This window comes from Drosophila suzukii, chromosome 2L (genome assembly GCF_043229965.1).
Source record: "Drosophila suzukii chromosome 2L, CBGP_Dsuzu_IsoJpt1.0, whole genome shotgun sequence".
Classification (NCBI taxonomy): domain Eukaryota; kingdom Metazoa; phylum Arthropoda; class Insecta; order Diptera; family Drosophilidae; genus Drosophila; species Drosophila suzukii.
In genome coordinates, this window is record NC_092080.1 from 2,004,140 (window position 1) to 2,016,556 (window position 12,417).

General features: G+C 45.1%; 1 protein-coding gene and 3 non-coding genes across 6 annotated transcripts in view; 2 read left to right on the top strand and 2 right to left on the bottom strand.

The window, feature by feature from the left end:
• Positions 1 to 1,786: 1,786 nt before the first annotated feature.
• On the top strand, positions 1,787 to 1,858 carry TRNAP-AGG (transfer RNA proline (anticodon AGG)). Its single transcript has one exon. It is a non-coding gene; the product is annotated as a tRNA-Pro (tRNA).
• Positions 1,859 to 2,466: 608 nt separating this feature from the next.
• TRNAP-AGG (transfer RNA proline (anticodon AGG)) lies at positions 2,467 to 2,538 on the bottom strand. Its single transcript has one exon. It is a non-coding gene; the product is annotated as a tRNA-Pro (tRNA).
• A 104-nt stretch (positions 2,539 to 2,642) lies between these two features.
• On the top strand, positions 2,643 to 2,714 carry TRNAP-AGG (transfer RNA proline (anticodon AGG)). The gene has a single exon. It is a non-coding gene; the product is annotated as a tRNA-Pro (tRNA).
• Positions 2,715 to 2,909: 195 nt separating this feature from the next.
• Positions 2,910 to 12,417, bottom strand: part of osp (myosin phosphatase Rho interacting protein outspread) — an 85,905-nt gene continuing 76,397 nt past the window's right edge. For 2 of the 3 annotated variants that reach the window (XM_017081997.4, XM_017081979.4), the window contains 7 exons: positions 5,544 to 8,209; positions 5,313 to 5,447; positions 5,100 to 5,239; positions 4,815 to 4,964; positions 4,644 to 4,755; positions 4,064 to 4,430; positions 2,910 to 3,826 (listed from right to left, as the gene is read on the bottom strand). In XM_017081997.4, the coding sequence (XP_016937486.2) occupies positions 3,636 to 3,826; positions 4,064 to 4,430; positions 4,644 to 4,755; positions 4,815 to 4,964; positions 5,100 to 5,239; positions 5,313 to 5,447; positions 5,544 to 8,209 (3,761 nt within the window). In that variant the 3' untranslated portion in view covers positions 2,910 to 3,635. The remainder of the gene's footprint in view (positions 3,827 to 4,063; positions 4,431 to 4,643; positions 4,756 to 4,814; positions 4,965 to 5,099; positions 5,240 to 5,312; positions 5,448 to 5,543; positions 8,210 to 12,417) is intronic. The other variant, XM_017082014.4, reaches the window with a different exon arrangement.

Sequence of the window (12,417 nt, forward strand, 5' to 3'; positions counted from 1 at the left end):
AGGCCTGCTTTGGGTGGAAGTGGAGGCCCCAATTGGGGGATGATTGGATGGGACGGGGCGAGATCGGGAATTGCGTTGGGGAGGGGCGGACGACTTCCACCCGATCATGCTCATTACTATAGCTGGGCACTTGTTAGCGATGACCAGATCGGAGTAGCCTGAATCATAGGTGACCCAAATTCTAAGTCAGATATGAACCATGACATTAAAAATAAATTTATAAATCATATCATATTGGTGAGATGTCTGTAAAGACAAGGAGGGAATATGTAAGGGTTTTGTGCATTTTCTGATTGAACTCCGTTCCCTGAATTGTTTCAGATAGAAACCATAATCAATATCAGTTCAGTGACCCCCGATCGAATCACCTGCCTGCGCTTAGCCCCGTTTGATCCCATGCCACTGAAGTCGGCCTGCCAATCGCCGGAATTAAGTAATTTCTATTCCGTCACGTCAGTCGGCAACCCACGCGACGGCAGCTGAGTAGATAATCAAATAAAATGGATTGTTAGCCGGGTTTAAAAAGCAGAGAGAAAAGCGCCACTCGGGATATTTGCTTTCCTGAGTGTCCCCACAAGGGTCAGGGACAGACAGCGAGGAAAACCAAACAAATTGTATCGATGGCTTGCCAATGAAGTGAAAATCGTGATTCCCCGGTCAAACAGCGGCCTGTAATTTTCACTAATTTCTACACGTTTTGCTTTCCTTCGCTTTGAATTAGCTTGCTCTTTTGGTTTTGGCCTCGTCAACATTTTGTCGAATTGCTTCCCAAGTAGCCAAAACAATTATGCGAATTAACGGCGAATGGGAAATCAATCGCGCAATTTCAATAGTCCATTTCCAATTGGCAAGAGTTCAAATCGATTGCGACTCATTTAAAGTGACGTCACAATCGCTCTGCTGCCTAAAAAGGCAATCGATCCAGAAGGAAAACACAGCAGAAGTGTCCAAAAGCAGATATCCCAGAGTTCTCGGGAAAAACTCCATAACTGCAAATGCATTCTGCATTTTAAACTCGCCAAAGGGTTTTTTAGTCCAGCCCAGTCGCACGTCCCAAGGGAACGTTAGTTGACATTTATGGAATGGGACTCCTTACTTCTTCGAAGGTCCATTGCATGGGCGTAGTCAGAAGTGGGAAAAGTGCTCAACAATCAAATATTATTTTTAAAACATTTCTTGGTTTTTGATTATTAGATAATTTATACATCTAAATTTGGTTTTCTAATCTAACATATTTGTATCTAACGTATTTGTATTTGTAAAGTTGACACCCCTCTTGGAAATCCTGACTACACCCTTCTCCCTGTCGATGATGCGGCAGACTGCTTGGAACCATCGAGGTCTGAACAAGCTCATTTATTCAGCTGTTTTTGTTTTTTGCTGGCTGCGGCAGAAATTACTTGAAATGGCATGTAATGAGTCGACTGCTCTTGGTTGCGCTTTTGTTTTTTTACCCGTTACCTTATAGGAAATGGGTATATCGTATTCCTCGAGAAGTATGTAGGAGGCGAAAAGAATCGTTTACATATAAACAGCACACATTCTTGATCAGGAACCGAGTTGAGCTAAGTCTGTCTGCCGAAAAATATAAAAACTGGAAAGTCTAGCTGTAAGATTTAGATTTTTATAATGCGCAAGCGCAGAGCAAGTTTGATTAGACCGGTAAGAGAAGGGAAGGGTATCTAGCAGTCGAGTCTATACTGGAACCCTTCCAAAAGCTTTATTTGCACTTGCGCATGGAGAGGCCGCCATAACAAAATGAATTTTTGGCGCGCTCCGTTCAACTGGCTCGTTGGTCTAGGGGTATGATTTCCGCTTAGGGTGCGGGAGGTCCCGGGTTCAAATCCCGGACGAGCCCAAGAGAAGTTAATTTTTTTTCTACAGTAATTGTTTTTTTGCACAGCTCCCAAGTAATTATCACCTATTTCAAGGTGTACGGAAAAACGAATCATTTACTAGCAGTATAAATATTACGATAGGCTAACACAGTCATTAAGCTTTTTGCATAAATTTGTCGCGTCACTTGACCTTTAAGGCCTTAGAAAAATTGGCTAGTATAAGCAACAGCAGATTTTGATACCAATCATGTAACTGTAAAAATGAGACTGCCACTGATAAGTCGGTTGATGGTTCGGCTTATAATACCGGGTTTTTCGGTATCAAATAAGTTCTCACAGCAATAATCCCAATTCCATGATATCAAGAATACATTTGAGTACAATGCCTTTATAACTTTGCTATTTATTTATTTGTCTTGTTATAAAATGGATTTCCGATTTGCTTTTAGCAATCCCCCTAAAAATGAGACAGCCTTGTTATTTGTTTTAGTATTCAACAACAACAATTTACAAAAGTGCGATTGTGATCATTTTATTGTCAAAGCGCTTAAACTAAGTATGTAACATTGTCCTCTGTAAGTACTAAACAATAAATTAAAGATCAATGTTAAAAAAAAGAAAGCATCTTGGGCTCGTCCGGGATTTGAACCCGGGACCTCCCGCACCCTAAGCGGAAATCATACCCCTAGACCAACGAGCCAGGTGATCGAGGCGGCTCACAAAATCAAACGAGTTTTTACGTTTTTGTTTGCGCAGTGCATGCCCGGTAAAACAAGTAGGCGTTTGGACAAGCGAGTGGCAACTGGCTCGTTGGTCTAGGGGTATGATTTCCGCTTAGGGTGCGGGAGGTCCCGGGTTCAAATCCCGGACGAGCCCAAGTGAAAATACATTTTTGTTTTTTTTCTCAAATTATAAACATTGCTTATTGTTTTTATTTTTGTTGCACAAATAACGACTTATGGGTAAATAATATTAACATTTGTTGTTTTGCCCCTCTTATTTAGTACGATTAAAATTGCATTAATTTAGGTAAAATATATTGATTAATACCAATGGTTAACAAAACAAAAGTAAAATTAGATGATTTATTGTTTGTATTTTCTTTATGTATAATGCATTTACATGTATGTAAGCTGAAAACAATTTCGATATATTTAATACAAACGAAACAAAGGGAGGCGAGTATGCTTGATTGCTCTGCTCCAAAGGTGACCTATGAACTACATAAACATAAATAAATGACACATTTTGTGGACATAGAGAATTGGATAAACGTACAGTAGAATAACATACAGATACAGATACAATGATAGAATAGATGATAAATACATAAATTTGGCCCAAAATTGTTGTTGTTTCTTGTAGCTGTTGATGACGCAGTGGCTGCTGCTGCTGTTATTTTGTTGGGGGTTAGTTTTCCATTGCTCGACGTCCCCTCCACTTTTTGCGTTGGAGGGGGGTGAACAGTCGTTGTTAGCTCAACTCCACGTGAAATCTGAAGCTCCTCATGTACGTATTTCACTCGTCTGCTACATCACCAACATCATCATCATCATCTTTAGGATCTTCAACCAGTTTTGCGGTCTGTTAGAGAAATGTTATTCGTTTTATGTACATACATCTTGGGATGTTGTGCCGTTCGATTTTGTCTTGCATTTGGTTGCTTGGTTTAATTAATATATTTTAAATAATTATAATTATTTAGTTATTATTAGCACTAATTATTCTTTGGTTGTTCCACTGGTTCTGTTTGTTGTTTGCTTGCTCTTGGTTATTGCATTTCTTTTTTCGATTTGTTCATTGTGCTTTTTCTTCCTGGAGTTCCTGTTGCTGAATGTTAATGACGGCAGCCGTTTTGAACATTTGCTTGTGACTGGGCTTATTTGGATCGGTTGTTGGTGCTGTTGTTGTTAGTTCTGATGATGCTGGTGATGTCTGAGCAGCGGATTTTCTCAAACTCTTGCCAAACGTGGAGCTGCCCTTCAGACCTGTAATGGAAGCCAAAAAACAAAGGTAATACACCCAGAATTAGTTAGTTTCTCAAGGGATATTAAGATATACATTTAAATGTTTCTATCTAGAGGAGTACTGAAAAGGGCCAGGAGAGATTTGCAGAAAGACGGAAGACAGAAGAAGCAGAGACAGCCGTGGTGATGATGTGTGTAGAATGTAGAAAGAAGAGTGCGCTGCCCCAGGAGATAATAGATCGAGATTGGCGTTTTTACCTTGGAAGCTCAAACGATTCTGATAGATGGCGAATATATCGAAGGGCCTGTAGCATGGCTCGTAACCAGCCTCGGGCCCATCGAGATCTCGATAGAGTAGGGATCTCTCACTCTGATCAGAAGCGTTTGCGGCAGACACGGGGGAACAGTTTAGCATATGGGAGGGTATCACGAAGAGACTTTGCTCCATTTTCTCGGCTGGCCCTCGCGATGTATCTGTATCGGCGGTTTCTCTATCGGATTCGGGTTCGGAATCGGATTCGGGATTGGACTCAGTGTCGCTCGAGGCCGCTGAAGTGGTTGCTGTGGTAGTGGTTCTTGTGGCAGTGGTTCTTGTTGCTGTGGCACCCATAATTTGTGGTGCAGGCTTGGGTGGTTTGTAGTTTGTAGTTGTGGTGTGTTGTTTGTGTTGTGTGTTTTTTTGTTTTTCATTTTTTTGTTTTTGGGATAGTGGAAGATGGTAACAAAGTGGATTAGTTGTTGTCTGCTGTTGTAGTGATTAAGTGTTAGTCACAACTTAAACTAATTTGTCTAGTGTTAATTGGGGGGTACTTAGGGGGCTCCAATGCTAATTCCTTACCTCGCTATCTTCACAATCAGCACCCTCTCGAGCGTCGGTGGTCAGACCCTGCACGAAGTGAACATCATTTGATGGATCATCGGAGGCCAAGTGGGCGCGAAATTGCTTGTTTCTTTAAGATATCATAAAAGGGATATAGGATCATTAGGTATAACATATTTATAGGCCTACCTCAGCTCCAGTTGCTGCATCTGCTGGAAGTGCCTGAGCTTGCTGTTGGCCATATGCAGTTTTTCCTCCAAAGCTGCGTTTTCCACGCACTTAATGGAGTACTTCTCGGAAAAGGACAGAATTTCCATACGAAGCTCTCCAAGATCCTCCCTGAGTTTTAAATTTTTGATTTTTTAAATAATTTATTAACTATATATAATCACAAAAGCCATTATCTTTCTGAGTTCTTTTTAGTTACCAATACAAAGTCTAAAAATCCTTTGTTATGTCTAGTTCTGTACTTACTCCTTCAGTTTGGCTCCATCACCCCGCATTTGCTCGCCTCTTTGAACCTGTCGCAAGAACTCCTGCTTAAATCGAGCCACCTCCCGTTGAACCTCACTCTGGTGTGCTTTTCTCATCGCATCCAAAGCTGCCAGAGTAGCCTATTAAGTAAATACAAAATCCAGAAGAGTTGAGTAAGGGTTGATAGGTATAAAACTAATTGTGATTGTCCACCTGAGTCTCCTCGGCCAGGGCGGTTTCCTTCTCGGCCAGCAGGCGCTCGATCTCCATCTTGTGCTTCTGCTCCAGGTCGCAAGTTAGCCGCCTATGCGAAGTCTCCATGGCACTCAATCCCTTCTCGCAGAGGGTCTACAATTGTAAAGATTTTGTTAGGTATTGGAATACAATAACTATTAACGAAATAACAAAGTGAGAGTATCTAAACCAGTTCTATGTTGTACCCACCCTCAGCTGTTCAATCTCGGTTTGGTAGCGCTTCCGGAAGCTCTGCTCGTCGGCTGCGTTGGCGTGCTCGGTGTGGTAGACCTCCCTCAGGCACTCCAGCTGCTTGCCGTGTTCCCGCTCCAGGAGCTCCAGTCGCTTCTCCAACCGCCGGCAGCGCTCCTGCTGCCTGCCCAGCTCCTCACTCAGTTCCTGGCGCTGCTGCAGGAGCAGCTCCTGCTCCTGCTCCTGGCTGGCGCACTTCTCCAGGGCCTGGGCGAGATCAGACTCCCGCTGCTCCAGCAGCTGCTCGCTTCTCTGCAGATCCGTCTCCGTTTGCTGCTGCAGGGCAGAGAGCTTCTCCACCCGCTGGCGGAGATCGCAGCACTTGTGGCAGGCATCCTGCAGGCAGGTGAGCTCCATCTGCTCGCTGACCATCACACATGTCTCAGCCAGAGCCCGTTCCAGTTGCCTCAGGCCATCCTTCCTGTCGTTCATGGGCGAAACGGAGCGCCGTGTCCTTTGGCCTGCTCTAATTTGCTGCAGCTGGGTTAGACTCTGCTCCAGACGTTCCTTGCTGCCCAGGAGCACGTGCTCCAGGCTGTGGAGGCGCTGCAGCAGGTGGGCATTCAGCGGGGATTGACTACTGGACTCGCTGCTGGAGGATTCCGTGGGAGGAGTGCCCTCCTTCCTCTGCTCCACCGTCTCTCTTTGTAACTCGCTTAGTTTCAGTTCCAGTTGCTCTTTTCCTTTCAAGGACAACGATCTTCGCCTCTCGGATTTGGCCAACTTCTGCTTGAGAGCCCGCACCTGACGCTCCGAACTGCTATACTTCAGCGTCAGATCCTGAATCCTGGCTGCCATTAGCTGAAGCTGAGCTCCATCCTCGTGCTGCCTCCTCTCCAGCTTTTGCTGCAGTGCAGCCTGTGCCAGTTCCAAGGCATCATACTGGTTCTGCGACTGTTTGAGTTCACGCTTCATGGCCCGGATTTCATTGACGGCCTTCTCGAAGCGCGATCTCAGCTCATTGTACTCCTCGGCCAGGGAATCCCTTTGCAGGCAGTAAGGATCTATATCACTGATGGTGGTCAGATCACTCAGGGAGTCCATTCGCTTGATTTTGTGACGCTGCAGGTTGCTCAGTGCTCCTCCTCCACCACCGCCGCCTCCATGATCCTGGGCCTGCAGCTCCCGCAAACGCTTGTAGAGACCTTCGTTCTCCTCGATGCCCTGGGCCAGCCTATCCTCCAGCTGCTTGATCTGGCACTGACTGTCGGTCAGCTGCAGCCCCAGGTTGTGCATCAGCTCGGAGGCACTCTGTTTGGCCTGGCTGAGTTCGGTGTTCAGTTGCTGCTGCTGTTCCTGCAGCCTGGCAGTCAATTGCTGCTCGGTTCTTTGCAGGGTGGCCAAGAGCTCCGACATGCGAGCTTCCCTCAGCGAAGCCTCTGCTCTTAAAGTCTCACATTGCTGCTTGAGCTCCCTGCTCTCCGTTGGCTGCAGTTCCTCGGGAACTACCAGTAATGGTAGCTCATCACTGGCCACACTGTCCACTGTGCTGCGCCTGGAACTTGGTGGCGAACTGCGACTCCTTTTGTGCAAACTGGCCAGGCTGCGATTGCGCAGGCAACTCCTCAGGACAGGTGGTGAAGGTGACAAGGGAGATCCCCAATCCAAACTATCCCTCCTCCCACCCTCAGAAGCAGTTCTGTACTCCTCATCCGAGGAAAAGTGCGGACCCGCTGGGGTTCCTGGAGTGGCAGGACTCGAGGCAGGCTGTTGCATCTGTGCCTTGATGAAGTCCTGTTCGATATCCGTCTGTTTAGGAGGCGTATCCACCTGAGGCAATCCTGCTGCACTTCTCAGGACTGCCAGCCAACTATTCCTCGAACTGGGCGACAAGCTGGCCAAAACCAAACGCTGTTTGTCCCAGGTGGTCAGCTGAAAAGCATGTTGTTTGCTAGCCGCAGGTTCAGCCAAAACGCTGGTTAAACTATTGACATCCAGGACTCCATCGAGTACTCCCCTTTCCTCGCACAAGGGATCTCTGTAGTAAAACAATGCCGCCCCACTGAGAGTAAACCAATGTTTGGACCACTCGCCCGTTCGATTATCCTGTTTCATCAGCCATCCCTTCTTGGCATTCAGCGATTCCTCTGCCGTGGCCTTAACCGGGGGTTTGCCTTGACCAGAGGTTGACTTACTGTTTGCCTTGCCCACCGATCGCAGCTCATCCGTTTTGGCCATGTAGTTAACGCACAGCTCGTCCAGATTGCATCCGCCATCAGGATCGCCTCGCTCGTGTTGGTAATGTTTGGGGGACTTTAGATGTAACTGGAGTCTGGCAGTGGGCTTTGTTTTATCACCCTGCTCCATAACCGTGGGTATCTTCTTGACTATGGCTGAGACAATCGCAGGCGTGGAGTTGGAGGCCAGGGGCAGGGATTTGGGACGCTCGCTGGCTTGATTTTGGGATTTGCTGGAAGTCTGGAAGTCCGTCTCATCCCGGGATGTCACTTGGTACTGGCTGTGATGGCTGAAGTGGTGTTGGTTGTTCAGGGCATTGTTCACCGCCGTGGACCACCGTTTGTTCTGCTGCTGACTCAGATTCGTAATGGTGTTCGCAATGTCCTTGATCGTCTTCTCATCGCGCCGAATGTCCTCTATCAGCAGGCAGGTATTGGGCTGGGAAACTGAAAAAAAAACATAAAGTTTTAATATAATAGCGTTTTAAATTATTTTTAAAATTATCCTTAGGATGGCTTGAGCTTAAATTAGTTTTAAATGAACAATAAAATAACAAAAAGTTAGATTAACTCAAAATAACCGTAAGGTAACTATACGTTCGATTACCTTAAAATTAACCGTAAGACAACTTAAAGGTATATTAAAGTATAATTAACCGTACCAAAACTTTAAGTTTAATTAACTTCAAACCAACTCTAAGACAATTTAAAGTTTGATTTTCTTTAAATTAACTAAAAAAAACCAAAAAGTTAGATTATCTTATAATCAAACCGACTTCTAACAAGAAGATAAAGCCAAGCTTTCCAAAGATTATGGATCATAACAAGTAACCGCCATTAAACGTCAAAACTACAAAGAAAATATCATTTAAGCAGATAAGCGGGCAATTATAAGCATACAAGCTTGTCGGTGATCAAGGATCATAAATTGTCCATCAGCCTTAGCCCAAAACAAACCTCGGCCAGCCATCTACGCATTCTTCTCTTATAATTGGCTCAACGTCTTCATTAAATAGTTTGAAATATGAGCATGTCGGGATCTCTCTTGGCTAAGCAAACCATATCAATGCCATTGACTGAAATTAACTTAGACAGAGGATCGTGTGGATGGTGGATTGGGGATTGAGAACTGAGGACTACTCCACCCCTAACAATATTTATGCCCAACATAGGGCCGTAAAACGCGGCAAAAGAGCCAAGTTATGTGCGCGCAAATATAATAAAATTATTAAAACGGGCACACGGTGTGTGTATTGTAAGGGGATACGAAGGATCGCGATAAGGCTGGCTGGCCAACACAGATCCCGAGAGCTCGGCAGAGTGCCATAATTTTATTAACACCCAAACTCGAACCCATGTCCATCGAGGAGACGAACCAGACGAACGAGAGAGGCCAGCTCCGAGTTGTCCCATAAAATATGTGATTACAAAATATATATTTAGACCTGTTCCAGCCAGCCGCCACATTTAGGTTTATTATGATTATGATACAAATTTCCGACTGCCCATAAAGTCGGGCGTCTGAGAGGACTGGTACTGAACCTGAACCTGAATCTGAACCTAAACCTGAGAGTTTCCGAGACTGAAGTCTCCTTTGAGTGCGCATCAATTCGGTCAGTCGAACAGGTTGGTCTTTCGGCGTTTATCTTGATTATTGAGCTGTTGCGAAAAGCGAAAGGAGGTGGACCAGCAGCCTCTGAACTCCAGCTGCAGATACGGATGCTAAAGCTAAAGATCGGGATGGGATGGTATGGTACTGGGGATCCAGCTCAAACTCAAACTAAAACTCTGACAGAAACAGAGCTGGCCAGTGACTGACTGACTCACCGAGCAGGTTCAAGGTTACTGTGCTAACTGCGCCAAGGGGAGTTTACGGGTTACGGGCTGATGGTGATGGCGATGGGCAGGGGGTATGCCTTTAATTGGTCGACTTGTCGGCCCATCGCACAAAGCTAAAGGCTGACCAGAAGACTGACCAAAGTGGCCCTGGCGACGCTACATCGATTAGGGTTCGAGTTCGGGGCCGGGACTATGTCAGCAATGGAATTTATAATGCTTATGATATTACACATAGCCGAGAGGACAGCAGGACAATGGTACTTTACTCTCTGAATGGGGTTCATTATGTTTACGAGGCCGCGATCAGGGATCCGCTGAAATATGAGTTCCGTTCGAGATCAAGAAGTTAAAGAGTTAGGACGCTGTAAAATATACTAATGAACTGAAATATTTAATATCATTCTATAAAAGGTTGGAACATATAACCTTTTTCGACAAATGAGTTATCAATAAATCAAATGTTTTAAGCCTTAACAACCTCAAGAACAAACGTAAGCTGTAAAGTTTATTATGGAATCCCTGCGGCGATTGTAATAAAAAGGGTTTACATGGCAGCCAGGACCTCTCTCCAAGTTTACAGGTCATCACTCATTCGATTCCTGATGCCCTTAAAAAACCGACCATAAAACCATCCCCACTCGCTGCTTTATTATCTGTGGCTCTTTGTTTCGCTTTTGTGGCCTGCCCTTGATGTGTTTTGCACCATTTAATATTTATTGTGGCTTTTACTACGCGCTTTCAAGTTCAAGATCAAATCAGAACACAGAGACCAGTGGGGCAAAAAAAAGAGGAGAAAAAACGCGTAAGGTGCTAAGTGTAATTAAGTTGATAAAAACAGTGTTCGCAGATACATGGGCTGGCAAGTGGCTTGATGCCGCTGTTGATGCAGAGAGCCCTATAATTATGGATCCTTTCCTCCCAGTTGAGGAACTCTCAAGATCAGACAATGCACTATACAAGGTGACAAGGTGAGGGAATCTGGAGGGGCATTGAGATTTTTGGAATTGTCTCTGGTGGCGACTTTTTTCATATCTTTAATTAACAGCGTTTGATTAATTATGACCACAATTAAGCGCACTCAGAACAACCCACTCAATCATGGCCGGGGCTTCCTGCAAATAACTCTCGAAGTCCCCCGATCTCCCCCCCCCCCACTTTACCGAACCCAAAGCCCCGCCTCAGACGTAATAAATAATCAAATTGCAAGTTGATTTACCTGCCCGTCTCTGCCTTTTGGGCGAACGAAAGCGAAAATTGCCTTTGGATTGGATCGCTCCCGCCCGTCGAAGACCCTGCCCTCCAGCCCGAGGCTCCCCTCACACGATGACTTTGAAAAATTTCTAACTGGCCGTACACCCCGCTCTCCGTGTGGGGAAAATATAAAACCCTGCCAGACCGGACCCAGCTTGTTGCATAAATTTTGCTTGCAAGTCGTTACACTTATGAATATTGATTGGTTATAGGTGATGGTGCTGGCTTCTACTTCTTCGAGCTCCAAAGCTCTGGGTTCGGCAGTTCTCGAGTTCTCGAGTCTCGTAAATCGCGCAACCTGCATCGTTAGCTGCCGAGACGCCTCCTGGGCCATCCAGTGCTGTCATTTTGCATTTGCACAGAAGTTGTCCGGCCTCAATGGATCTGGGATCTGGACCCGGGTCCTAACCACGTTTGTTAACATGCTTTTTCTGTGTGGCTCATAATGGGGCTGCTCAATAGAAAGATAATGAATTCACCGCCGAACTAATGGAACTCTTTCTCTGTGGCAGTCTTTAGTATTCTACAAAGTTGCAAAGGGTTGTAATTAGCGATTGATATAGTATGAAGGTTATGCACCGATAACAACGCCTGGCAGATAGTTCAAATGCAAGTTCTATGTTAAAGGTACACTGAGAAAAGTCACTGCATTGAGTTGATAAAAAGGATATGGTATGAAAAATAAGGATGAATCTTCTTAAGTGTTTTAACAGAGATCATATATCATTTTAATCAATTTAAAAAAATTATTTTTATTATTTAATTAATAATTTAATCCTTTAAATCAAATCCTTTTTACCAGTGCATCTGATTAATGAAATGCGCGGTTACTTTGTTGCAATCATAAGTAGTTACTTCTGCTCGTCTGCGGGCCCTTTATAATTTGTCATTGTATTACAATCTTGCACTTAATTCTTGCGAAAACCCCAACTTCTTCGGAAACTTGTTCGGTTGTAATGGGCCCTGGGTTGATGCTTTGATTGTTGGCCTGGGATTCGTCTGGGGGTTTATTTTTTCGGGGCGTTTAATCGTTGGTTAGCTAAGGAAGTCGTAGAGCCGCATTTCGTCACCTCTGCCCAGGGAGGCTTTTGAAATTTCTAAACTAATCCAGTGGAGAGCAGGGCCTTTCCACACCAGTCGCCGAGATTTATTTGCACTGTAATTATTCACTTTGCCGTGAAACTTTGCCCATTACAAGTCCCTAGTGGATGGTCCACATGGACGGCGGACCCATGTCCAGAGGGGCTATCATGTAGCGCTGACTTGGAAAATATTTCAACTGGCCCCGGCCTGACATTGGCCTGCCGACGGCTATTAGGTGTAGACAGTTTATAATCTTTGTCGTTGTGCATTTTAAGAGCTTTTCCTACCTCCGGCCGCACCATCCTAACACCCATTCAGAAAGTACTGGCCGGCCGACCAATGAATTGCCTCATTTGCCGCACAATTTTGCTTATTGATGGAATGTAATTAGTCTGTGTCAGCACCAGTGAGCGAAATGCCCTACAGTCCTACCTGGTAACTGATCTCGGCCTCTCCAGACTTTCAGACTTCCAGACATCCAG